The 27,869-nt window shown below is 48.6% G+C and overlaps 1 protein-coding gene across 2 annotated transcripts in view; it reads left to right on the top strand.

Moving 5' to 3' along the window:
• The window catches only part of MFAP5 (microfibril associated protein 5), a 40,587-nt gene extending 19,118 nt beyond the window's left edge, over positions 1–21,469 (top strand). The window contains exons 2-9 of one of the 2 annotated variants that reach the window (XM_054040161.1): positions 5,282–5,408; positions 5,889–5,951; positions 9,384–9,425; positions 13,674–13,709; positions 14,501–14,536; positions 16,074–16,161; positions 16,622–16,695; positions 18,335–21,469. In XM_054040161.1, coding sequence (XP_053896136.1) covers positions 5,891–5,951; positions 9,384–9,425; positions 13,674–13,709; positions 14,501–14,536; positions 16,074–16,161; positions 16,622–16,695; positions 18,335–18,456 — 459 coding nt within the window. In that variant the 5' untranslated portion in view covers positions 5,282–5,408; positions 5,889–5,890 and the 3' untranslated portion in view covers positions 18,457–21,469. Of the gene's footprint in view, positions 1–5,229; positions 5,409–5,888; positions 5,952–9,383; positions 9,426–13,673; positions 13,710–14,500; positions 14,537–16,073; positions 16,162–16,621; positions 16,696–18,334 lie in introns of those variants that run through there. The other variant, XM_054040153.1, reaches the window with a different exon arrangement.
• Positions 21,470–27,869: the final 6,400 nt, after the last annotated feature.

Raw genomic sequence — 27,869 nt, 5'->3', positions numbered from 1 at the left:
ATGGTGCTTCACCCATCCTCTCCCACCGGCCAGGAGAACCTGGATGAACTGCTCCAGCACGATAGGCTCCGCTACTTTTATTCCAGTCTGCTTCTCAGGGTCCAGCCAGTGCCAACACTGTTCTTTCAGGCACTATGCCACTACCCCGACCAGGCTCCTGGTGGGTATTTTTCCTTCCTGAATCATTGGTGGAATGTCTCAGGGTTGATAACCATGTAATCTAAAATGGCTGCTTTTACTTTAACATAATTCAGTGCCTCTATGGGGTCCAGGATCCTGTAAGCGACTTGGGCAGGTCCCATCAAATACGGGGCTATGAAGATGGCCCAGTGTTCTTATGACCAGCACGGTGCAGCGGCCAGCTCCTCAAAGGTGGCCAAGAAGGCTTCTGGGTCACCCTCGGGACCCATTTTCATGAGCTTGACGGGCAGCCCAGGGGGAGGGACATCACCTGAGTGTCCTGGCAATGCAGCGTTAGATGCCCTCTGGGGCTTCAGGATCTGCTACTGTTGCATAGGCATTGCTGTTGCTCCTGCTGCTACTGGGCTGCTTGCTGTTGCTGCTGGCAGCTATCAGTTGTAGTAGCTGCCCCCTGTTGTTGCTGTTTTTGGACTGCCTGCTGTTGTTGGCTCGCTATTATCCATGTAAGCAGCTTTTCTGTGTCCATGGTCTCCTTTGGGCCAGTTTTGTCGGTAGGTGCACCATCATTCTATCGGAACTGGGTTGATGCCCATGTTCACCACCAGTTGTCAGGGTCTTCGGTGTTCAAGCCCCAGCGATATTGCCTAGTGTCTAGAGTCTAAGGCTGGCATTAGGGGAACCCAGGACCTCCTACTCCAGTGGGTAGGAGTTTCAGATCATTGAAGATCTGCTGGTTAAGCCAGGGTGGTCTCTTGCCATACTTCCTATCTATCCTACGCAGTGGGATAGTTTGCTCTTGTACCTACCTATGAAAGCACAAGACATGCTGAACCTCCAGGGCTTTGCAGCCCAAATTAATTCTCCTGATAGGGCTAGTGATCTTACCATAACTAGCCAGGTCTCTAGTCAACCGCTTATTTCCTAAAAAAAGGAGGAACATTAGAGACAGTGACTTTAACAGCAGGTGTTGGGAGCAGCAAAACAGGGACAAAAGTACCTTGCACAACAATCCCCTCCACAATCACCTGCTCAACAAGGCTAAGTGAGGCAACAAACACAACAACAGCCTTACTCATGTGGAAGTGTACATCACATTTTTAAACACAGTCACCTTCCCCACAGCTAGAACACATTCCCTGCCAGAGGCAGAGTGTGGAGGCAAAATCCACAACCCAGGGCCATGCGTTAAACCTTCAGAATCTGCAACAAACTGAGGTCTCTGTCCCCCCAGTCCAGAGAACAGACAAAAGCCTGCTAAAACAAAAGAAGTCGTGAAATTAAATCCCAAACTCCAAAACTAAAACACAAAACCCCATATCCCCAGCAGAAAGAACAGCAAAGCACATCCACTCTCCAGAGGCAGATTAAGATTTCATGGGACCCTGGGCCAGAGCAAGTGGGGGGGGCCCTCCCCACCCCCATTCCACCCCTTTCACCTGCAGCCCCGCCCATCATCCCACCCTGTTCTGCCCCTTCCACCTGTGGCCCCGCCCAGTGCCATATTATTGCCTAGGCTGACAAGGCCTAGGTAGGCAAATTTGCAGGGGCGGAAGCTCCCCTCCGTGCCCCGCCCCCCTGCTCCAGCTCACCTCCGCCTCCTCTGCAAGCGCGCCGCCGTGTCCTATTTCTCTCCCCTCCCAGCACTTGCGCCGTAAAACAGCTGTTTTGCGGGGCAGGGAGGAGGAACACCACGTGCTGGGGGAAGAGGCAGGGCCGGGGGCGGGGCTTTGGGGAAGGGATCCAATAGTAGGGTTACCATTCGTCCGGATTTACCCGGACATGTCCTCCTTTTTGTGCTAAAAATAGCGTCCGGGGGGAATTTGTAAAGCACTCACAATGTCCGGGATTTCCCCCTCCCCCGGCACAGCAGAGCGAGTGGCTGGGAGGGCTGCAGGAAAGTCCCGGGCTGGACTCCGGAGCAGCTGGAGAGGAGCTCCGCCCTGCATTCTGAGCAAGTGTCTCAGCACAAAGTGCAGCCCTCCCCTTTTGCAACTGGGAGCGGTTTCTGCCATGCAGGGTAGCAAAACGGGAGCGAGAGCACTTTGTGCTGATACAAGGGCAGCTCTCCCCTGCAACCCGGTCTGGACCAGGGACCGGGTTTTGTTGTGCAGGGCCAGGGACCGGGTTTTGTTGTGCTGGGGAGCTCAGCCACGTGTCCGGCTCGCACAGAGCCCAACACCCTGTTCTGAGCAGCAGGGTAAGGGGGGGCAGGAGAAGGGGCAGGGAGGTTCTGGAGGGGGCAGTCAAGAAATGGGGGGGGGCTTTTTGGGGGGAGTGGAGAAAGTTTTGGGCAGTCAGGGTACAGGTAGGGGGTAGGATCCTGGTGGGCAGTTGGGGGGGGTCTTAGGAGGGGGCAGTTAGGGGACAAGGAACAGGGAGTCTTAGGTAGGGGGTGGGGTTCTGGAGGGCAGTTAGGAGCAGGGGTCCCAGGAGGGGGCAGTCAGGGGACAAGGAGCGGGGGGGGGTAGGGGGCTGGGAGTTCTGGGGGGGAGCTGTCAGGGGGCAGGGGTGGGGAGAGGGATTGGAGCAGTCAGGGGACAGGGAGCAGAGGGGTTTAGATGGGTTGGGAGTTCTGGGGGGGGCTGTCAGGGGGCAGGAGTGCGGAGAGGGATCGGAGCAGTCAGGGGACAGGGAGCAGAGGGGTTTAGATGGGTTGGGAGTTCTGGGGGGGGCTGTCAGGGGGTGGGGAGTGGTTGGATGGGGCGTGGGAGTCCCAGGGGTCTGTCTGGGGGTGGGGGTGTGGATAAAGGTTGGGGCAGTCAGGGGACAAGAGGCAGGGAGGCTTAGATAGTCCTGGGGGGCAGTTAGGGGCAGGGGTCCCAGGAGGGGGTAGTCAGGGGACAAGGAACGGGGGGAGGGTTGGGAGGTCAGGGGGGGTGGGAAGTGGGAGGGGCAGGGGCGGGGCTAGGGCGGGGCTCCTCCCGTCCTCTTTTTTGCTCGCTGAAATATGGTAACCCTATCCAATAGGGGAAGGAAGGGGGCGGAGTTGGGGCGGGGACTTTGGGGAGGGGGTTCGAATGGGGGCGGGAAAAGGGCTGAGTCGGGGCCGGGCCAGGGCAGCAATTATTTCCCGGCCTAGGGGCGGCAAAATTATTAATCAGCCACTGGCCCCAGCCCTGTTCCACCCACAGCCACGCCCCTTCCACTGCCTCCAAACACACATTGCGGCCTGCAATCCATTTGCTCCTTTCTGCCCATCCGAGATCGGAGAAGCTCTGTCCCCCCTGCCGTGGCCCCGGGGCCATAGCAGGGAGTGACAGCTCCCCCAACCCTGAGGCCATGGCAGGGAGCAAGAGTCGGGGAACTGGGGTTGGGGCGCGGAGGCTTCCCCAATGCATCCCGGCGTGTCTGCCAAGAACAGGGTCAGGGCATAGGGGCTGCCCTGCCTGGTGCTGCTACCTGGGTTGGGGTGTTGGGGCTTCCCCTACCCCACAAGCCCAGCACCTCTGCCAGGGCTTCTTGCTTCCGCCACCCAGTGGCAGATCTTTTTCCAGGGCCCCCCAATTGGCCAGGGCATGGACCCCATCGGTCCAGTGGCTAATCCACCCCTACCACTCTCAGCCTCACTCCTACAATCCTCTGAGAGAGAGAGAGAGAGAGAGAGAGAGAGAAACAAACAGATGGTGATGGATATGTGCTTTCTACAGGGATGTTTGACACTAGTAAATCAACTCTGAGAATATGGAGAGAGAGAGAGAGAGAGAGGAAAATGGAGAGAGAGAAAAACATAGAGAGAAACAAAGAGATGGTGATGGATATGTGCTTTCTACAGGGATGTTTGACACTAGTAAATCAACTCTGAGAATATGGCAGGTGGTTGAATCAGAACCCAGGGCCCTGGGTGCTTCCCATTACTTAGGAGTGCCTGGGAGCAGACAACAGTAGGTACAGTGTTGCAGCCACACCTGTGCTTTTTCGTTAATTTGTCTGGTGACAGAGCAGAGCAGTTTATGGCAGGTAGTGAGAAGAGTGCATTCCTCTAGCATGGGAAGAATGACTCTTGCAATTTCTAAGGTCTGGAGTTTTTAATAAAAATTAAACATTTGTTAGGGAAATCCAGGTGAGTCCTGGCAGTGCTTCAATGCATAAGAGAATAGCAGGAAGATAGGATGGGCGAGAAGCGACTAAGGCTATGTTTACACTCACTGCGGTATAACTTACGTCATTCGGGGGTGTGAAAAAGCCACCCCCTTGAGCAACGTAAGTTGCACCGACCTAAGGATTGGTGTAAGACAGTGCTATGTGCGCAGGACAGCTTCTGCCGCCAACATAGCTACTGCCACTCACGGGGTTGGAGTAGTTAAGCTGATGGGGGAGCTCTCTCCCGTCGCCTTAGAGCGGTTACATTAGAGCAGCAGTTCTCAAACTGTGGGTTGGGACCCCAAAGTGGGTCACTCCCCCATTTGAATGGGATCACCAGGGCTGGTGTTAAACTTGCTGGGACCCGGAGCAGAAGCCAAAGCCTGAGCCTCAGCGCCCAGGGTTGAAGCTCAAGGGCTTCAGCTTCAGCCCCCCGACCCAGGGCTGAAACCCTTGGGAGTCAGCTTTGACCCCCCCCGTCTGGGGTGGCAGGGCTCAGGCTTCATCTCTGGCGCCCTGCCCAGGCCGGGGGATCTCAAGCTGATCTCAGGCTTCAGTCCCCCCGCCCAGGCCGGCAGATCTCAGGCTTCGGTCCCCCATCCTGGGGTCGTATCATAATTTTTGTTGTCAGAAAGGGGTCACAGTACAATGAAGTTTGAGAACCCCTGCACTGGAGAGCTTACAGTATAGCCATAACCTAAAGCAATGGGGTAAGAGCAAATGTCTGAGTGAGGGGGAAAAAAGTGTGACAGAGGAGGGAGTGAAAGAGAAGGGGAGAGACCCAGGAGAGAGAAGGCAGTGAATGAGAGGGAGAGAGGGTTTCTGCACTGGATGGCAGAGTGAAACAGGACACACGTGTGTGACATAGATATTGGGAATCCATCCCTGGCACTGGCCCATCCGGAGGGAACAGGAGGAGCTGGCTCTCTTTGGATCATAATAAACTGGAATGAGGGTGTGGGCTGCTTCTCCTCACTCCCCCTCCCTCTCATTCCATCCGCATTATACCACTAAATGCTGCTACTTCTCTCTGTTTTTTTGCTAAAATTGTATTTTGAAGACAACCAAAAGTGGAACATTTTCTGGGAGTGGCTGAGTGTGCCTCACACTCCAGCCAAAGTAGAGGACCAGCCAAAGGGGGAAGAGACAGCGTCTGCAGCCGAAGAGAGTGGAGATCGTGGACAACAGTGAGTGAAGGAGACTCTATCCCTTTCCCCAACACCCCACAGAATAAGTTCCAGAGAGAAGGGGGAGGAGGAGGATAATGATGGGAAACTTTTCTAAGGCTTCCAGGCAATACCATGAGCAAATGGGTGAAAAAAAGAGAGGGAGAGGGGATGAATGTTTGGGGTGGATGGATGGGGAGAGAGAACGAATGGAGGGAGAGAGAAAATGAATTGAGAGGGGAGGTGGAAGGAGAAAGAAAGAAGGCAGACAGGATGCTTTCTCCAGTCCAAAATGTATGGGGAAGGAGCTCAAGAATGACAATGACAGAGCAGGAGGGAGATAGATGGAGGGAGAGAAGATGAGGAGAAGGAATGCATCGGGGAGAGGGATTTGCAGTCAGTGGATGAGGACAGTGTCTGGCCTGCAGAGGGAAGGTCTCCCTGTTCCTGGTGCGGTTTGTGCCAGACTCTCATCTGACCTCTCTCTCTTTCACTTTGTAGGGATGATGACTTTTGGATCCCGTGCACTGCTGTGCATCATAGCCCTCTCTGTCCTCCCAGCTGGTGAGTCACCACCCCATGGAAGCCACATCAGGGCTCTCTCCCCTTTCTTTGCCCCGTGGAGGCTCACAGAGACCACTGTTCAGTGACAGGAGGGGAAGGACACACACACACAGATGGAGAGTGACAGGGAAAGAAAAAGGGGAGAGTGCAGGAGGGGATGGAGAGAATGCTGGAGGGAAGTTTGAGAAGCAGTGATCAGTGCCCATATGTTCTCCTTCTCCCAAGCAGCATGGATAGGAGCAGAGAGAGGTTCAGGGAGTGAGCGGAGGGGAGATGCATGTTTGTTGTTCCCCTACCAAGCATAGCTGCCATTTCCCTTGGTTCTGCATGGTTGGTGGGATGCATGGAAACAGGTTGGAGTGGCCAGGCAGTGAACAGCTCCTCTAAATATTATGAGCCTCCTCTCACACCGGTGTAAATCAAGAGTGGCTCGTTGGAGTCAATGAGTTACACAGGCGTGACATAGATATATGTGAGAGGTGGCTTAGGACCAATGTTTAGAAAAAGGTGTAGCTGTAGTATGTGCTCAGGAGGGAGCACAATGTATTCTCAGCTGGATATGATGGGGGCAACAGATAGTTGGAACCCTGGTCTCCCAGACACTGCCTGGGGCAGCGTCTCAGACCGGGTATGTGGAGCACTTCCAGCTGGTCCATGGAACTTGTTCTGTCACAGTGGTGAAAAACATCTATCAGTCTTCAAGCACTGATGCTTCCTGCTGGTTGTTCCCCATTCCTGGCCTCATTGGCTTTCCAGAGGCTTTTCTGGCCAGTTAAACTCCGGATTCCAAGCTTCTCTCCACCTGCTGCTTCATGTCTGTCTGTGCTCTGAGTTTCTTTGGCATAAATTCAGGTGGGATTAAATTTGCAGATGACACCAAAATGGGAGAAGGCAGCACCAAACTGAAGAGTAAGATGGAGAGAGTGGAGAAGAGAATGAGGGATGATTCCATCTTAACGGATAGAGAGTGCTGTACCCAAGGAAAGAGAGAACCAGGGGCTAGGTATCGAATAGGGGATATAGCCCGATAGCTGCACCTTTCACATTAAAGCAATTCTCCCATCATTAGAGATCAGCCTGTGCTGAAATGTTTGGATCCAGAGAGGGACATCCCCATTATTCAGTGGCTGTTTGGATCTGGCATGTTTCTGATCCTAATAGTACTTTTTCCCATAGGCAGATACTGTAGCTATCACAGAGCAAATGTGAGCTGGTGAATGACAGAGCAGGGAGTAGAGGCAGCCCTGGCACAATCTTGATCTTAAAGGTGACTTGCAAAGTAAAAAGAAAAAGAGGTTGTGTCCTTTTCGGTGTTTTTCTGATACACAAACAAGGCTTGAAAGGGTTTTTTCCTCCTTGTTTTTTACCCCAGGCCAGGTCGACACTAAAAAGTTAGGTCGACCCAGCTACGATACTCAGGGGTGTGAAAAATCCACACCCCAAGTGGTGTAGTTAAGCTGGCCCAACCCCTGTTGTAGACAGCGCTACGTTGACTGAAGAATTCTTCCACTGACCTAGCTACTGCCTCTCAGAGAGGTGCATAACCTATTCCAGTGAGATAACCTCTCCTGTCTGGTTAGGTAGTGTTTACACTGAAGTGCTACAGCGGCACCACTGCAGCAAGTGCCACTGAAGCATTTCACATGTAGACAAGCCCTTAGAAATATCAGGAATGCCCAGGTTGGTCTCTCTCTGTTTTGTTGAAGGGCTAGTTGGAGATTTAGATAACTGGAGTGGGGCTTTTTCACCCTCCGAGGGGGTGAGGGTGCCACATCTTTAACAATGAGTGCTTTCCTCCTAAGTGTTTGAATTAAGTAGGTGTTAATACAAGCAAACAAATTAAACAGCCTGATAAGAAATCCCTCTTAGTTACTTGGATTTTATAATCAGACCAATTTTCTATTGTCCTTAGTCTTCTGGAGAGGAAAGGCTAGACAAGAAGTGAATTTCTAATGCAGAAAATAAGCAGACTTTATAAAAAAGTTCAGCATTTCAGACCTGCATCACAAAGAGAGAAAAAAGGGCACAACCCTATTTCCCCCCTTTGCAGGTTACCATTAAGAGATGGGCCAGAATAGAAACAGCTTTGAGAAGCAATGGGTTATTGTACCTGGGTGATGTGTGTAATACCTGGCACTTCCTGGATCAGTGGCCAGTGAAGGTGGATAGCTGCACAGCCATTGCTGGGGACTCCACTGGGACAGGACACAGAGGGTCCTGAGAGAACTCTTGAAATTCGGCAGAGTAGGATTATGCCCATGGGCCCAATTCTCCCCCTGCAGGATACAAGTAACTATTACTGAAGTAAGAGATAAATAGGGCTCTCAATCCCCAATCCTGTAGTCCTTACTCAGGCAAAGCTCCCAGTGACTTCAGTGATAACTTTGGTGGAATGAGGGGAGAAGGCTCAAGGGTATAGTATCAAGGGTATCGGGCACAGTGTGACAGGGCCAGTGGGGTAGTAGATAATGTTTTCACCCCTCAGCTCACAGAGAGCCGTTACTATACAGTGGGTCATTCCTACATCTGTCCTAGTTCTAATTTGCTCTGCACTGCCCTGTATCACCAGCCTTTTCCTACCAATTCTTTCCTTTCCCCCCACAGTTATGCAGATGTTTTCCTCGTCCCTTGTTTAGCAGAAAACTTTTACCTGTTTTGAGCTGCTTAAAGAAGCAGCTTTCTTGCCATTGGCATTTTGAAAGTAAACAGTGTATCTCAGTTTTTATTCCTCTTCTGTTACACTGACTGCACAGGTGGCCTCCATTGCTCTCTGCCTGTCCCTTTTTCTCACCTTATAATATGCCTGGATGTAAATGATCTTCCAGCCTATTGTCAGGGAATGTGTGGTGCTCCATAACCGAGGGGAAAGATAGTCTGGTGGTTACAGCTGTTGATTGGGCACCAGGAGACCTGCCTTCTGTTCCTTACTGTGCCAATGATTGGCTCTGGGACCTGGGGTAAGTCACTTCCTCACTCAGTGCCTCAGTTCTTTCTCCTATACAATAGGCAGTGTGATACTTAACCTACCTCAGAGGGGGATTATGAAGCTTAATTTGCTAATGTTTGTAAAATGCAACAAGGTTTGCAAATGGTGCTGCAGAAATGCAAAGTCTGGGAACAAATCTGTGGCCCCTAACAACTCCACAGCTGTTACTGCCCACTCCCAGTTGTGCCCACTCAGACATGTACGGTAGAGCTCTTGCCCTAAAACTTCTTAAACTAAAGGACAATCTCCTTTATCTATTAGCAGTATAGATCCTAAGACTAGAGCTGAGCAGTTCTCATTCCATCCAGTGGAGGGCAGTGGTCTCCTGTATATACATTGCTAGTTCATGACTGTTATTATTCATTATAATTATATAGACTCCAGTTTATGGAAATCCCCCTTCTGTCTTTTCCCCACTCTCCCCTCTTTCCTACCTTATCTTGCAGACTGGTTTCTACCAATGGTCAACTGTCAAGAAGACCCAACAAGTAAGTCTTGCTGTCTGCGCGTGTGTGTGTGTGTGTGTGCGCACACGTGTGTGCATGTGTGTGGGCTGAAAGAAAACCAAGGTGCTGGTTACTCAGTAGGAAGTGCTAATCCCAATGCCCCAGTATGATGCTAGAGGGTATTAAGATTTTGGAGGTGTTCTCCTTTGTATGAAGCCTAAAATAGGCACACCAATCACTCAAGGTTGTTAAAAATCTGATGGTACTTTGTGCAGGGATAGGTATGTTGGTCCTGATGTCCTGCTATTCAGTTCTTCATTTCCTGGCCTCAGCTGTTGTGTAGTGCAGTCATGCAATGTTAAACACCTGTAATGTTCTACCCCAGACATGGTGGTTATTATTAATCATTTGTATTATGGTAGCATTCAAAGACCCCATTCGGGATCGATATCTCATTGCACTAGGTGTATTCACATACAGAAAGTAAGAGACAGTCACTGTCCCAAAGAACTTTCAATATAATTTAAGCCAAGACAAGGGACAAGGATAACAGTGATAGTGGTTATAAAGACTAGCTAGGTGCACAATGAGCAGGGTTTGAGTCACTAATAGATATTAGGATGTGTGTAGATATATGTGTGTGTGTATTTATGTCTGTGTGTGTATATACACACAGAGATGTACACACAGAGATACATACACAGATACAAGTACATTAATCTCAGCAATCCCCATGGGCTCTCGGCCCAGTCACTACTATTTAGCAATTTACTGTAAGCATCATGATAAAAGTGGATCTCGAGGAGGAATTTGAAGGAGAACAGGGTCATGGCTTTATGGAATAGCTGGGCAGGGGCATTCCCTGTGGAGGGAGTAGCATGGAAGAAAGCTCAAAAATGTCTGTGGGAGAAGCACCTAAAATGGGTGGTTGAGGCTGGCATTGCTGGCAAAGTAGAGTGAGGCAATGCAGTAAGAGACAAAGCCACATAAATAGGGGGCGGTAGAATTCTGAAGGAATTCTTTAAAGGTGAGGACATGAACCTGATGTGATGGAAAAGGAGAGGTCTGAAGAGGGGACTGATGTAGTGAGCGTGAGAGTGACAAGAAAAGCTCTTTGCAGCTGGGGTTGAATGGACTGGAGAGGGGTGGTATGGATAGCAGGGATCCAGAGATTGCAGAAATCAAGATGGGAGAAGATGAGGCCCTGGATGAGAACTTTAGCTGCATGGACAGAGGGAAAAGACTAGACCTTAAGGTGTTATGGAGGAAGGAACTTCAAGATATGGACATGGCGTGGATGTGCAGGACAAGAGGCAGGGAAGAACTAGAGATGTGGCTGTGTTTCAGTGCTGAGTAAATAAGCTCTGTATGTACCAATCTGCAAAGCACTTTAGAGTTCTTCAAGAATTCATTATTATTTATTATGGTTTTGAGTGCATGCATTTCTTTGATTGTTTGTGAATTGATGCTTTATAGCAAAGGATTGTGAGAGACAAGTTGGATCTTGGGATCTGAGAACCTAACACTGAGTCACTCTCTAACAGTGGGAAGTTAGAGGAACCTTACTGCTACCTCAGTGGTAGCCAAGTGTGGAACACTTGGTATATAAGAAGAGCATGGTCTAATGGTGAGAACAGTGGACTATATGTCTGGAGACCTGGATTCTATTCCTGGCTTTACCACTGACTCACTGTGTAGTTTTGGGCAAGTCACATTCTCTCTCTTTGCCTCAGTTTTCCCATCTGTAAAGTTGGATTATGATCGTTACCTATCTCCAAGGAGAGGTGAGAGGATAAATGAGTTAATGTTTGTACAGTGCTTTGAAAACATAAGGTGCCACATCACTATGCCTTCTCCTCTCCTCTCAGAGGCAGACCTTGCCTTAGCCAGCCATCCCCTAGTCATCTCACAGCTACACTCCTGCAGCACATTCTACCCTCAAAGGTTTCTTGGAAGCTGTGACTCTTGCAGAATGTGGCCACCAAACTTCTGTGTAGGGAACAGGATTGGGAGCACATCACACCCACACTCCACTTGCCCAGCTTTACACCTTTCTGCAATATGGGCTAGGTTCAACCCAGTTCACCCTGAACTCCCCAGCTGTCCATCCCAAAGGTGAGTGCTGCAGGAACCAGGAGCAGGGCAGCTCCTCACCTCCGACGTCTCTCCCTCCAGTACGGCCTCCCAAGATAGGCCAGAGCTGAGAAGTCAGGATCTGGATTCAGAGTTCAGTAGGGGTTTAGAAATGGGGTTTGTTGATGGCCCATCTGTGCCTTTACAGTGTCCTTTACAATACAACCATGGAGTTCTCTGCACTCCTCACAGGGAGGTTAGTTTGGGGTGGAGGCGTCGTGGTCTATAGGAAATGGCTGTTTTATACTTGAACTAACCTATGTACACAGGGCAACTTGATACTCTGGGGATGGGTGCATTATAAGAAGCAGTGAAATGTGAAGCTCAGACTCTGAACTGAACTTCCTGGGGTGGTGGCAGGGAGGAAGAGACTTCCCATGAAATAGCAGAGGATTTGGAGAGGTTCACTGACACATCTGGGCAGCACTGCGACTCAAATTACATGCATGTTTGCTGACAGCTAGTGGCCCTTTTAGGGTACTCCATGGGACAGATATGTGGAAAATGGGGAGGGCTAGTAATAAGCAGGCTGTAAGGGGGGTGAAGGGAAAAGAAGTAAACAGAGATGGACATATTATTAATTCCTTTAGGAATGTCCCCCTGATGTGGTCTCTAGCCAATCCCAGGCCAATGGAGGCAGAAAAATCAGTGCCCAGGATAGGGGATATATGGAGGCCTCTCTCCCAAGATGGGTGGTCAGAGCAAGATTAGTAATAATTCAGTTTTTGCATGCAAAACACACTGCTATGAGATCCAAGGCTTGCCAGTGAGAGTCCCAAGTCCCAGGAGGGCGTGGATAGAGGTGGGGAGAGGTGCCGTGTGAATATTTACTGGATAGGCTCACGCTATCTTAGGGGCCCATCATGGCAGCTAGAATCATCTGGCCCACTATGGTTAACCAAACCCAAGTGTAAACCTTTGTAAGAGCCAGAGGAAAAGCCTTGAGAGCAGGGCCCAGGCTCTGGAATGCCTATTCAAAGAAGATCAGGAAGAGTCCTTCCCTGATCATCTTGGGACCTCACTGAAATACCCACCTCTCCCCCTGCAGCATTTCCCAAGGTACTGGAACAGAATAAAACCTACAGCACATTCATAGTGAAAAGTCCACAGTTAGAATAAATAATAATTATATAATAATATAATGAAGAGCAGGCTGGAGACTGACTGTCTCTTCTAGAAAGATCTTGCTGTTTCTGATTATCCCCTCACATCCAGTGCTTAATTTGTGCCAGGGCTGAGCCCCGGTACATCTAGGTGTGGCAGTTCATAGCCCCGGCACCTCTGGGCTTGGCAGTTCATAGCCCCGGTACCTCTGGGCTTGCTATGTCAGTTATGAAAGTAAAAAAAATTGCTTGAGCCCCAGCACCTCTTTCATTACAAATTAAGCACTGCTCACACCACCTAGATAGCATGGCAAAGAACACTTTAGAAATGCTAGAGAAAGATTGAGAATCAGGCTATGTCTACACTACAAGCCAGGAGTGTGATCACCAGCTTGTGTAGACATACTCGCATTAGCTCAATGAGAGCTAATGCTAGTGTAAATAGTAGCGTAGCCATGGTAGCATGGGCAGGGGCAGCACAGCTTAGCCATGCCAAGTACAAACCCACCTGAAACCCCTGGACACGTACTCAGCAGGGCTAAGCCATGCTGCCACTGCTGCTGCCTGTGCTACTGTGGCTACACTGGTGTTTATAATTGCTCTAGCTCTCATCAAGCTAGCTTGAGAATGTGCATGCCAGCTGAGAATCATACCCCTAACTCGTAGAGTAGACCTAGCCTCAGAGAGAACACCAGATAGATAGAGGGTGTATGTTTGATGTGCATTAGTGGTGATGCAGTTCAGGAGGGGAATGCAGGCTTCAACTTTTTGCCATCAGTGAGTTAGGTTCAAATGGGACCTAAGGGCACAACCGGAAGGACTTTTACTGGGTCTAAACTTAGTCCTTTTTGGTACTCATCATACAAAATCCAGCATACGGAGAGACTTAAGGGCTGGAATAGCAGGGGGGTTGCAGAGTAGGACTGAGGGGCATTGGCAGAGCTGTGTGGGGAGCCCAGCACTGGAATAGCAGGGGGGCTGGCAGAGCTGGGGGGGAGGGGAGAGGACCAAAAACTCAAAGCAGGATCTTTCAGACCATTCTCTCTTTTTCCAGTTGTGCTTGACATGCAACCTGTCCCTGATGACTTGGGTAAGTTCATTCTTCTGACAGTGGGACCACTCAGGGCCTTTCTTTCCCTGCTGATCCCTACTCCCAGCTGTATCACCACTAGAGATCCCTGTCACTTCACACTCAGAGTCCCACTTTCTCCATTGCCCTTAACTCCAGCTGTAACTCTCCAGAAATTCCTCTTTCTTTACACACTTGTTTTTTGTCAACAGGTCTGCCTGATACTGAAGGCATAGTATCACAGAATATCAGGGTTGGAATGGACCTCTGGAGGTCATCTAGTCCAACCCCCTGCTCAAAGCAAGACCAATCCCCAGACAGATTTTTGTCCCAGATCTCTAAATGACCCCCTCAAGAATTGAACTCACAGCCCTGGATTTAGCAGACCAATGCTCAAACCACTGAGCTATCCCTCCCCCCCAAAGTAGTAGCAGATGAACAAGGTGTGTACAACTGCTTTATTAATATAAATGTCTGTCTTTTGAAGGAGACATTAACCTGATCTCCCTTCTGGCCTGTCTCTGGGTCAGTAACTAAGGATGACACCCCAAGGCAGGGTTTGATCAAGGGTGGAGAGGAACTGCACTATTAGAAGGCATGTGAGCTCCCTTTTGCCCCACCTCTGGGGGTTCCAGTGCCCATACCACAGGGCATTAGTGTGGCAAAGAATACTGCTTTGTTAGAGGAGCTGCTCTCCCTTGGGTAAGACATTCCCCATGCTCCCTCCTTTACACTTAAGGACCCCTGTTTTTCACTGTTTATTTTAGAAGCATAGCAAATAATCCAAAATTCACAAATCCTTTGTTTTCTAGTTCCAGCTGCCATTGTAAACACAACAGAGATACCAGGTATGTTTAGTTTTGAGATTCAAAGTAGGGGACATGGAGCCTGTCATCTTTAGGGCATCATTTCCTATCCACTGGGAACATAGAAATAGCCAGATTGGATCAGACCAGACCTGACCAGATCCATTTGGGCAGTACTAGGTGCTTCAGAGGGAGGTGCAAGTACTGGTCACTGTCAGAAGACAGGATACTGGATTAGATGGACCATTAGTCTGACCCAGTATGGCCATTCTTATATTCAAGTAACCCCATACTGGACAGTTATGGAATAATCTGCCCACAGGGGAAGTTTCTTCCTGACCTCACAAGAAAAGTGGCTGAGTTATAACCTGAAGCTTTATATCCTTTATAAAGCTGTATCTTAAATAATATGGCTGCAGATATTATTTGCATAAATGTCCATTCAGAATTATTCTAAACTCTGAGTAATATTCTGTTAGTGATGTCGTGGTCAAAGACACCCACACATTGATTTTAGTTTACAGACTCAAGCCTGAGGCCAGTTTATTGACATACATACAGTGCACTGGGGTGCAGTCCGCAGACTGACACCCCTAGGTCAGCATGCAGGCTGCCTTTATTTCTTTAAACCGCAAGCACAGTACAAATTATACGTCATTTTCAAGAAATAAGAGTTCGGGTCAGTCCCCCTTTCCCAGTACCTTCCTAATTAATTTGTGAAAATTGGGTATATATTAGGTAAGGGGTCACTTGGTGTTTTTCCTTTAGGGGTGGTACTTGGCACCAATTTAGGGGTATTTCTCGTTAGAGTACATATCATCTTTCTGGGGTTTTACAGTAACGGGCATAGTGGGTTAACATAGGACGCTCAAAGAAGATACATGATTGTCTAATTTTGCAAATAGCTGGAATCACAGGAGAAGTTGGCATTTGCAAAAGCAATTTCTTCATGCAAGCGGTTATTATATTTCATAAACTGGCGGTTATTATATTGCTAAAGTGGTTATGCAGAGGACTTTTGCATTGTTTACTCCCTCCTCCCTCCTCTGGTCATAACCTTTGACCGAATTTGGCAGAGAACCGTGCAGTTCAGTCTTGTTCAGGCCAGTCTTGTTCAAGCCTTGGCCTGTACTGCTTTTATAGAGGCCGTCAGCATTAACAGTCCTCTGTTAAGGGGTCCGAATCTAGGCCTTTAGAGTCACTCTGGTTCTTAAAAAGAAGGCCCCCCAGTTTCCGTTCCCCACAGTGAGTTCCACAGGTTCATTGTATACTGTACTGAATGTTCTCTTGTTTTTGTATTATGAGCTAAGGGGAATAGAAATGCTTTATGCTCATCCTCTAGACCATTTATTTAGTATGACACCTTTATCAGGGTCTCTCTTCTCTAAACAGTCCCAGGACCTCAAGAATATCAGGAAATGGGGTATGGAGCCTTTAATATCTTGAGCACTAGATCCAATCCAGCCCCAGATTGGAGGCTTTTGTAAAATGAATGGAGGCTTGCAGTCCAGTGCCTAGTGAACTTGTGTCCACATCACAACGGCCAATGGCATTCATTTGCACCTGTGTGTGTTCCCAGAATGCCGTGAGGAGCAGTTCCCTTGCACACGCCTGTACTCCGTTCACAAACCTGTGAAACAGTGTATCAGTTACCTGTGTGTTACCAGGTAAGAAGCCTGCAATCCCCAGGAGAAAAACCAAGTCACTATTACAAAGAGCACATCCAGCTCAAAAAGTGTGCACTCTATGGAGACACAAGGGTTCTATCCCAAGTTCTAGTCCCTACAAGGGAAGAGAAGTGGATGAAGTGAATCCTAAAAGTGTAATTGAGATTCTTAACTAATGCAGTTTAATACTTAATATATTTGTAACTCTTTGAAGTTGTAAAATGTTCTGTGAGCTATTCATTATTATTTAATGTATGTATTGGACCAAATCTTGAAGTCCCCACACAGGCAAAATGCCTTGCTGACATCAATAGGGGTTTTGCCTTAGTAAGGACTGACTGGAACTCAGGATATGCCTCCTTGTTTGAATGATTATTGCCTATATCACTTTTTGTTCTCATGAATCTGAATGTCTTTCTCCCATCCTTGACGTGATTCTGGTGGCCTCTCATCCCCTCAGTGTGCGTCGTATGTACATAATAAACAAGGAGGTGTGCTCTCGTGTGGTCTGCAAGGAGGATGAAGTCATGCAGGGTGAGTGGCGGCTGGGCGGAGGAGCAGTAGAGCAGAGCTCTGTGGGGGAAGGGAAGCAGCCTTGTTCAGATATGCTTTCCTTAATGAGAAACTGTACCCTGCCTGTCAAGTGACATTTTTCTCTGGGGGAACTAGTGGTTGATGGGACAGTGGCACAAGGTGGCTGACCTTTAAAGAGGTTGGGGCTCCACTTCCAACCCTCCTGAGCTCCCCTCACTCCCTTCTTCTTGACAGGGATGGCTGTACCACCTTATAAGGTGGCATCATAGGGGGAATCCATGCCCACCTCTACTACAGATTTCTGGCCTTGTAGCCTACACTGCGCACTCTACAAAATGGGACCTAATGGAACCTCTTCCCTTTTACCTCTCTACTTGGGGCTGCTTCCGGGAGCGGTATGGGGCCACCAGCCACAGCATGCAGGCAGCCTGCCGGCCTGAACCCTGCTGCGCTGCCGTCTGGGACTCGGGGGCAGATTGTCAGATATTTGTCCTGCATTTTGGGGGCCCCCCTGTCATTGGGGATCCCGTGCCACCGCATGGGGTGTTTCATGGTAAATCTGCTCCTGTTTATACCAGTATCATGTTGTCCATACTATGGGGTAGCACATATTTAACTATGTTTCTAAATGCGTATAGTAAAAGCAGTGCCTGTAGACAAGCCCCAACAGTCATGTTTTTATTGCTGTTAGTCCTGGAGAGCCCATAAAGCTATGAGAGGGCTAGCAACTTTATTCTGCCTTGTGCATTATCAGTAGAATCATTAGCTGGCTTCCCATTGGGGAAACTTTATTGCTGGTAGAGATGCAAGAAGCAGAGAGAACGTACTCAAAACTGGGACCTGAAAATCCAGATATGTGATAGCAGCTTTTAGAAAACTCCTCTCGATTTGTAAACCAAGCTGAAATTGACACAAAAGGAAGGAGCTGGGATTTGCAGAGTCACTTCTCTGATAGAAACAGCAACTTTAATCCCAAGTTAATATTAACTTCTAGAGATGGGCCAGAGCAGAGAATTCAGATCTAGACTCAAACATCCCCAAAATTTGGGGACAGGGGAGACAGGCCAAACCAAACCCTTGGATCTGAACAACTAGAAAGATAGGAAGCAGCTCAGCGGCAAAATCCACCTGTGGATCCAGATCTGGAGTTCCACAAAGCTCTGTATGAACACTGAGAACGGATCAGTAGCCAAATCCATAGTTTAAGCAGGCTCTAGCAATGGGTTTTAAAGATCTTGGTTTCACCTGGAATTTACATGGTGTTCCCTGATTAATAGATTAGATTCTGCAAATCCTGTGCAAGTCTTTACTCAAAGGCAACCAGGGGAAATCTAGTGTAACTCTTCTGAGCTTAAAAGAGTGGCTTCTGACTTACAGTAGAGTAAATGAGGGCAGAATCTAGCCCAGTCTTTATCCAGGCAAAACTCCCAGTGACTTCAGTGTGAATTGTGTCACAGAATGAATTCTGAGTAAAGGCTTCAGGATTCGTTTCTCTGTCCCATTTAAATCAGTGTCCATCACAAGTTTATATGGATAACGTCAAGATTGTATTGCTAATTGTTCATGTGATGAACTGAGCTTGAATGAAGCCGTAATCCTGTGTCTCGTGTCTCTCTGCAACTCTCTCCTTTGTCTCCAGATGAGATCTGCCGCCAGCTGGCTGGCCTTCCCCCTCGACGCATCCGCCGCTCCGGTCAGCCCCGAGGCCCTCCCTGCAGATGGGGCCAGAACAAGGAGCTGAATAAGCCTGATGCTCTGTGAGCTACAACCAGTAGGAGAGAGAGAGAGGGAAAGGGAAGAGGAGAATCATTGTCAACCCACCATCTACAACCCCAAACAAGTCCTACTGGCCCTCCTGCAACACCAGCTCTCTCCACCCCACCCTTCAGGTGGTGCAGTGCATGGCATCCTCTCTGTTAGTGGCTGCTGTCTCCTCTAAAGGGTGCTCATGTTTTTTATCCCAAACTTGATCTCGCAGGTCGTGATCAGCCTATTTCCTGCACTGCTCCATCTCTTGCTCTCCCCCACCCCCCGCCAAGAGAGAGATGAGGGTGGGGACAGAATGTAGGTCTCCTACAATTCACAAATCTTTAGGGAGGCTCAGGCCTGGTCACCACAGCACTCCTTGGATGGAGCAAACCCGAGTGTCCTGCATGACTACACAACTCACTAAATCCTAGGATGCTGGGCCCAGCCCCTGCAGCTCTTCCAGCCCCCAATGATCTAGGATCCTCAGGACCAATACTCTGGTAACATTTCAAGAGGTCAGGAGTAGGAATCAAATCCGGGTTTCTTGCATGGCATCAGAGTGAAAGTCCTTAGAGTATCCCATCCCAGTCTCAGGGGACTGAGACAGCAGTTTACTACCTGGCAGCCTAGCGTTAGTCCCTAGGAGACTCCATGCCCCATCTCTACACTGCTCAGTGCCAGAGAAATGACAACTGTGGGACTGAGAATTAAACTTTGACAACTCCCAGCTACAATTCAAGACAAGTCTCATAGGCCCTGCCAGCAGTAGTTCATTTATAACCAGCTCTGGGAAGGTTTGAATCCCTTTGTTACAAGCCATCTGCTTCTGCCATAGGAACAGTAGCCAATGAAGAATCTTTGCTTAGCAGAGCAATCTATTTTTCACAATACAAATATAAGATTTATTGAGAAGTGTGCCGGTCTTCCTCCTAGCCCACCCTCTCTGCTCCTCCCAGCTCTATGCCACACCCAGGGGATCCACAGCGAAGGTATCACTGCAAACAATCCAAGCAAATGCCAGTTAGTTGAGCTCCTGTGCCGGGGAAGGGCAAACTTGAAGAATTGGTACATCATGGAGATGGGCTGGGAACTCGGTACCTCCTGGTGTGAGGGGCATGGAACATTTGGGTCTTTCAGATAAAGAACTGGTTTGTCCTGGATAATTTGGGGAAGTCTTGGCTCAACCCAGGTTTATACATATGAAATACGTCACAGCTGCTTTAAAAGTCTCTGTGGAATTCCTCTCCCACCCCACCACCAGGAGCTCTTGCAGCAGGCAGGAAATGTGTGTTGGGTTGGCACAGGGAAAAAGAGAGGGAATAAATTGTTGGGCACTGGCAGGGTGACTCGGCCCTACTTCACAATGCAAGGGATTGAGAGCCCCATGGCCAGAGGAGTGGGCACACATGCAAAGATAAACCAGCTGTGTGGAAGGGATTTCATTCCCCTAGCCCTAGGCTGTTCCATTGTGGGCTGGGGCAGAAGGGAGTCATTTGGGGCAGAGTGGGAGAAGATTTGTGAAATATACTTACAGTGGTGTGGTCACTTATCCAGTACCCTATCCCAGCCAGGGGCTGCTTTGCAGGCACCCTGCCCCTAATTTTTTACAGGTCCCTTAAGCCCCCCCCCATTTCTGTTGGGGCTAACACCACTCCTTTCTCAGTCTGGAGTAACGTCAGACAAAGCTCACACAGACCTCAGAGTCCTTAATCACAAAATAACCCAAACAGCCCCCAATGAGTCCCCACTATAAAGTCAAAATTATCACCTCCCCCACACCACTCTGGCACGAGCTGAGCCCTCTGGCACAGCCCCCTCACTAACAGCCTCAACCAGAGCCCTACAGGAGCCTGCCGCCTTTTATATTAGAATACCCGATTCCCCTCAGGTGAGGCTCATCTCATCATCAGGATTGTTTTAGGCCCAGGCTCTCCAGCTCCTGGGCAAGCCACCCTGTTACAATACTGAAGGGTCTTAATCACTATAGCAGTGCAACTTAACTATGGCAACAGGGTCAGCTGGGGCCACGCAGTTAGGTAGTTTATCCCACTACAGTTAGGGGTGGGGAGGAGAGTAGGCAGGGCTCAGTCATTAACAAAGGTATTGTTCCCAACTATAAGGGAAGGCCAGTTTGTTTAGTTCCCCACCTCCTGATATATTGGGCATAATTCCACTTGGTATGAGCAGCATTCTGCTATATATGGCCTGGGTGACACAATAAAGAGGAGAGAGGGCTAGATACAGGAAGAGTTCTGCTATATAAAGGCAAAGTTGACCTACATAAAAGCCTCTTCAGAGCAGACAAATGTCTACTTTGTACAGAGAGAAGCTGTGTTACATCCTACTTAGGGGAAGATACCCCATTGTAGAGGCAGATTTTTCCTATGTAGGGGCAGGGATCTGCTCTACAGGGGCTGAATTTTTCTCTACAGACCCACTATATAGGGGAATGAGTTCCAAGGTAAACAGGGAGTTTACCCATCCCTGGGAACTATAGGGGCATAGTTCTCCTATGCAGAAGGTGGAGTTCCTCTATGTAAATAGAGACTCACTATATAGGGAGCAGAGCTTTGCCCTATGTAGAGGATGAGTTCATATAGAGAGCAGATGCCTGCTACATTGGGAAGAGGTGATTTAAAGCTAGGATCCTGCTCCCATTGAAGTCAATGGCAAAATTCCCATTGACTTCCATGGTACAGGATCAGGGCCTTAAAGAGTCCTGCCAATTGGAGGAGAGTGGAGATAAAAATGTTAGAAGGAAGTGGAATTAGACCAAGTCTCCTCTCTGAATATAGAGTTGAATGTAAACATATATAGATATATAAATATATTACATAGTTACTGTACAGTATATCTAAATCTCATGTTCACACAGTTTGGGGGAATGCATTAGAAACCTTTGCTGTTGCTTAAATCTCACACTGCATGCAGGGATTGTAAGTGGAATTCCTCTGGGAAAACACTGTCTAAACATTATAGTCCATGTAATGCACACCAAAACATTAAAAGAAAACGTTATTTCTGATTAGTCTTGGCAACTTGTGTTCTGGCTTCTTTGTCTCTGCTTTTCCTTTTGTTTCATCCTGACCTGTAGCCAGTTCTGGGCCTCCAACACAGCTCTGTGCACCTCAACATTTCCCTGACCAGCGGCAGCTCTTGCTATTCCACTCCTGGGATTCCCGCACAGGTCTGCTGACGTCCCTCAATCCTGATGTGCAGCACTCCCAGTCCTGGACTTCCTACAGAGCTTTGCAATTGCACCTGATTCCTGATGAGCTGGGCCCTGTAGCATTTCAGTATTTTATCTAGAGATTCCTGTAATCTCTTTAGGGCATTTGTTTTCCCAGCTGATTAAACCAGTTTATCCAGAGTTTTAGTTGTGACCACTGAGGACTAGAATAACTCATGTGCCATCTAAGATTTCATTCTGAGAAAATAATTCTTTAGTACGAAAACACCCTGCTTTGGTGATGAGAATGTACCACTGTCCAGTTGAAGAAGGGATGGGGATGGAATATATTTTTTCACAACCCAGGCAGAACCTACTGAACCATCTAAACTCAGAAATATGAGTAACTCAGATCCATTGCATCACTTAAGAATCACATTTTATACAAGAAGTAAATGTCTCTCCAGTGCATTCCAGATGAGGATTATGAAGATTTCTCACTTCTCACTAAAATGTCTGCTTGTCCCATAAACTCATCTGAGACTGACTGCACCAGCCATAGAAATGCATTCTCAGGACCTGGGAGATTTCAAGCTCATGTGTTTGTTTGTTTAGACAGAGCTTCTAGAAACACAGGAAATGCCTATGGCCCAACTAGTCCAGCATCTTGTCTCCAATCCTGTGGCCAATGATGGATGCTTCATTGTGTAAGATACCCACAATGCACCTCGTAGTACAAAACCTTCTTCTTCGAGTGATTGCTCATGTCAATTCCAATTAGGTGTGCGACCTGACGGATACTACTAGGGGAAAAATCTTCCGGCTGCCATGCATACAGCATGCGCACACCTAATTGGAATGGTCATGAGCAACACATCTCGAAGTTACAAGAAGGTCAATAACCGATTTTTCTCCTTCAGGAGAAATTTCTTCCTGACTCCAGCTGATTAGTTCATACCTTGAAGCATGAGGATTGATAGCTCTAGTGATATTTACCTCCACTAGTATGACTACAGATGCTATTGTAAACAGGATCCTCTGCCTTCATTATAATTTATTACCAGTTCCATTCACTACTTTATAGACTATCTCCTCTCCTTTATAACCTACACAGTTGTCCTTAATCTCGCTTATATAGAAGCCCCTTTGCTATGCCAGCTGCCTGTGGGTATGTCTATACTTCAGGTTGGAGGTATACATTCCAGCTCAAGAAGACATATTCACTCTAGCTCTGATTAAACTAGCATGCTAAAAATAAAGTGTAGCTTCAGTGGTGTAAAGGACTAGCTGCCCTGCATGTGTACCCATCCAAGATGCTAGGTCTGGAGTTGGGGTGGCTAGCCTCTCCCACCATTGCAACTACACTCTATTTTTAGCACACTACCTTGGTCAGAGCTAGCACGGGTATGTCTCCTCAAGCTGGAATTTACACCTCCTGCTGGAAGCACAGACATATCATGTCTCTGGGCATTCTCTGTCCCTAAGGGCCCTGTCTACAATGAACTTTCAACTGAGTTAGGGAATTATGTTTAAACACAGGTCCAGCTAGCAAGGTTTCCCAGGAGGTCTGACCAGAGTGAATGGGGCCAGAATCACATTTAAAATGCATTCTAGACTTGGTAGCTGATTGTTTACAGACACGTCTAACCGGGGTTTGAATTGGGAGTATACAGCATATACCCACTTCCCATGAGTCAGCCACCTGGTTTTGCACATCCTTCCCCTGATGTCAGTACCACTGGCTCATCAGCCCAAGGGGTAACAAATTAAAAACTGCAGCACCATGAGCAGTGGCATACAATCCCAGTGTGAAGCAGTTGCAGCACTTTTGCCAGCAGAGGGACCCAGAGTCACCACTGAGCTAGTCACTGGGAGGAAGGCAAAAGGAACCAATGCTGAGACCCATTTGCAGGCCCAGTTGCTGGGGGGAGGGAGAGGCTTTTCTTTTCCCTGGCAGGAAGGGGCTCTTACTCCTTCCCAGAAATGGTAGAGAGGGTACGGGGAAGAGGAGGAGAGTAGGGCAGGGCAGGGAAGGGCCTGGACAGGGAGCAGTGTTTAGACAATCCCACCACCCTTTGCCTTTCCAATTGTACACAAGTGTAACATACCTCACTGTCCCAGAGCACCCCTTGTGGCAAAACCTGGCATTACAGTCTCTCTGCCTCACTCCCCTCCTTGAGTAGGGTTGCCAGGTGTCCAGTTTTCAACCAATATGCCCAGCCGAAAAGGGACCCTGTGCTGACAGAGCTGTTAAAAGTCTGGTTGGCAGTACAGCAGGGTTAAGGCAGGCTCCCTGCCTGCCCTGGCTTTACGTGGATCCCGGAAGCAGCTGGCATGTTCCTGTGGCCCCTAGGTGGAGGTGCAATCAGGGAGGCTCCCCGTGCTACCCTCACCCCGAGCACCAGCTCCCATTGGCCGGGAACCTGCCTTAATCCCACTGCACCACTGACTGGGAGCTGCCTGAGGTAAGCTCCGCCCGGCTGGAGCCCAAACTTCCACACGCATCCCAACCCCCTGTCCCAGGTAGGAACTCCCTCCTGCACCCTAACTCCCTCCCAGACATAGGCACCGACTCCGTGGGTGCTCCGGGGAAAAATTAGTGGGTGCTCTGCACCCACTAGCAGTCAAAAGCTTATACAGGGTAAACTCATAAATTGTTCGCCCTCTATAACACTAATAGAGAGATATGCACAGCTGTTCTCCCCCCCCCCGGTATTAATAAATATTCTGGGTTAACTAATAAATAAATAGTGATTTTATTAAATACAAAAAGTAGGATTTAAGTGGTTCCAAGTAATAACAGACAGAACAAAGTGAATTACACCTCTACCTCGATATAACGCTGTCCTCGGGAGCCAAAAAATCTTACCGCGTTATAGGTGAAACCACGTTATATCAAACTTGCTTTGATCCACTGAAGTGCGCAGCCCCGCCCCCCTAGAGCACTGCTTTACCGCGTTATATCAGAATTTGTGTTATATCGGGTCACGTTATATCGGGGTAGAGGTGTACCAAGCAAAATAAAATTAAACACGCAAGTCTAAGCCTAATACAGTAAGAAAACTAAATACAGGTAAATCTCACCCTCGGAGATGTTTCAGTAGGCTTTTTTCACAGACTGGACACCTTACTAGTCTGGGCCCAATCCTTTCCCCTGGTACAGTCCTTGTTCCAGCTCAGGTGGTAGCTAGGGGATTTCTCATGACTGCAGCCCCCTTTGTTCTGTTCCACCCCCTTATATATCTTTTGCACAAGGCGGGAATCCTTTGTCCCTCTCCGGGTTCCCACCCCACCTTCTAAATGGAAAAGCACCAGGTTAAAGATGGATTCCAGTTCAGGTGACATGATCACATGTCACTGTAAGACTTCATTACACACTTGCCAGCACACACATATACAGGAAGACTTACAAGTGAACAGAGACATCTACAGACAATTGTCCTGGTTAATGGGAGCCATCAAGATTCCAAACCACCATTAATGGCCCACACTTTGCATAATTACAATAGGAGCTCAGAGTTATATTTCATATTTCTAGTTTCAGATACAAGAATGATACATTCATACAAATAGGATGAATACATGCAGAAAAACATAACCTTTGCACAGATATGTTATATGGCATACCTAGCATAAAACATATTCCAGTTATGTCATATTTACAGTCATAAGAATATTTCTATAAAGCATTATGGGATGCAACGTCACAGCGCGCTCAGGGGAGGAGGTGGGGCCGGGGTGGGGAATTGGGGAAGGAGTTGGAATGGGGGCAGGGAGGGGATGGAGTTGGGATGGGGACTTTGGGGAAGGGGTTGAGCACCCAGGGAATGAAGAGAAGTTGACGCCTATGCTCCCAGAGCCCACACCCCAACCCCCTTCCCCAGCCCTGAGCCCCCTCCCAGAGCCCACACCCCATTCTGCACCCCAACCCCTTGCCCCAGCCCTGAGCCTACTCCCACTCTCCAAACCCTTTGCCCCCAGCCCAGAATACCCTCCTGAACCCCAAACCCCTCATCCCTGGCTCTGCCCCAGAGCCCGCATCCCCCGCCGGAGCCCTCATCCCCTCCTGCACCCCAACCCACTGCCCCAGCCCAGTGAAACTGAGTGAGGATGGGGGAAAGCGAGTGATGGAGGGAGGGGGGATGGAGTGAGTCAGGGCAGGGCCTCAGAGAAGGAGTGGGGCAGGGGCAGGGCAAGGGTGTTTAGTTTTGTGCAATTAGAAAGTTCGCAACCCTATCCTTGGGGCTCTTGAGGTCTGGGTCACAGGCCAGGTCACATTTATGTTCTCCCCCCTTGCAGGATAACAGAGCCCATTGGCCCAAGTCCAAAACCAGCACCAGAACAAAAGAACCTACCCTGTTACCCAGGTATGGTTGCCAACAGTCCTGTATTACAAGGGACCTCCCTTATTTAAATAGAAAATTGCCTGTCCTGTACTAAATCAGTAAGGGATACCTTTTATCCCATATTTCAATAGCAGGGGGCCAATACTCACAGGAGCATCTTTCTACTCTCTTCCCAACCCCGGACCCTTCAGTGCTGCACAGGGAAAGCAGATGGGGCTGCGCTCAAGGGCCAGGGTTGGGAGAGGAGTGGGAAGATGCATCCTTGAGTATTGGCCCCTGGCTAGACAGAGCCCCCTGCTGACTCCAGCCCTTGAGAGTGGCCCCGTCTGCTTTCCCAATTCAGGCTCTGTCTGGCTGGGTAAGAGGACAGGGCTGTGTGCCCTGGAGCTGTGCTGAAGGGCCAGGGTCAGGAAGGGGCTCTGTCTGGCAGGGGGGTCAGTACTCCAGGGGTGTAACCTCCCCTCTCACAGAGTCTCTGCCCATGTCCCTAGCTTGGTGCACAGCGCTGCAGCAGGCAAAGACCAGCAACTGCAGCTTCCAACTTGGCTCCAAGTACTAGGGTGTTTAGATAGCAAATGTGAAAAATCGGGATGGGGGTGAGGGGTAATAGAAGCCTATCTGAGACAAAGGCCTGAATATTGGGACTATCCCTATAAAACCGGGATATCTGGTCACCCTATCTGGTGCCTGTGCAGAACCTGAACAGGATTTGCAGCGACTGCTGGCACAGCACCTGAGGCCCTGGGTTCTCCGGAACATCCAGTGCTGGAGAGAGAGAAACTCTAGGAAGAATGGGCGTGGAGGAAAAGGACTTGCCTTAGATTATCTTTTGTTTTAGCTTGTGAATTTTCCCTAGGCTAAGAGGGAGGTTTATTCCTGTTTTTTTGTAACTTTAAAGTTTTGCCTACAGGGGAATCCTCTGTGTTTTCAATCTGATTACCCTGTAAAATTACCCCCACTCTGAACTCCAGGGTACTGATGTGGGGACCCGCATGAAAGACCCCCTAAACTTATCTCTACCAGCTTAAGTTAAAAACTCCCCCAAGGCACAAATTCTTCCTTGTCCTTAGAACGGTATCGCTGCTACCACCAAGTGAGTTGGACAAAGATTCAAGGAAAAGAACCACTTGGAGTTCCTGTTCCCCCAAAATCCCCCCAAGCCCCTTCACCCCCTTTCCTGGGGAGGCTTGAGAATAATATACCAACCAAATAGGTCAACAAAGTGGGCACAGACCAGCCCTTGGGTTTTTAGGACACTAAAAACCAATCGGGTTCTTAAAAGCGGAACTTTATTAGAAAGAAAAAGTAAAAGAAGCACCTCTGTAAAATCAGGATGGAAGGTAATTTTACAGGGTAATCAGATTCAAAACACAGAGGACTCCCTTCTAGGCAAAACTTTAAAGTTACAAAAAAAACCAGGAATAAACCTCCCTCTTAACACAGGGAAAATTCACAAGCTAAAACAAAAGATAATCTAATGCATCTCCTTCCTATTACTTACAATTTGTATTCTTAGATGCTTAGTTCAGGTATGGCTTTAGGAGATGTATTTTCTCTGCCCTAGTTCCTCACTGACCCGGAGAGGACACACAAAGAGAGACAAAACAAAAACCTTCTCCCACAGATTTGAAAGTATCTTCTTCCCTCATTGGTCCTTTTGGTCAGGTGCCAACCAGATTATTTGAACTTCTTAACCCTTTACAGGTAAAAGAGGGATTTTATGCTACCCTTAGCTGTATGTTTATGAGAGTGGCATGTCAAAGTGTTTGTTCATTTGTTGGGCTATTGTGTAACACAGCAAAGTTCACTGGCTAATACAGCTGAGTTGGAAGCAGGAGATCAGGGTTCCAGTCTTGGCTCTGCCACTTACCAGCGGTGTGAGGTTAGACAAGTCCTTTCACCTCTCTGTG

Source organism: Malaclemys terrapin, chromosome 1, assembly GCF_027887155.1.
Source record: "Malaclemys terrapin pileata isolate rMalTer1 chromosome 1, rMalTer1.hap1, whole genome shotgun sequence".
NCBI lineage: Eukaryota > Metazoa > Chordata > Testudines > Emydidae > Malaclemys > Malaclemys terrapin.
This window is presented reverse-complemented; position numbering and strand designations above follow the sequence as displayed.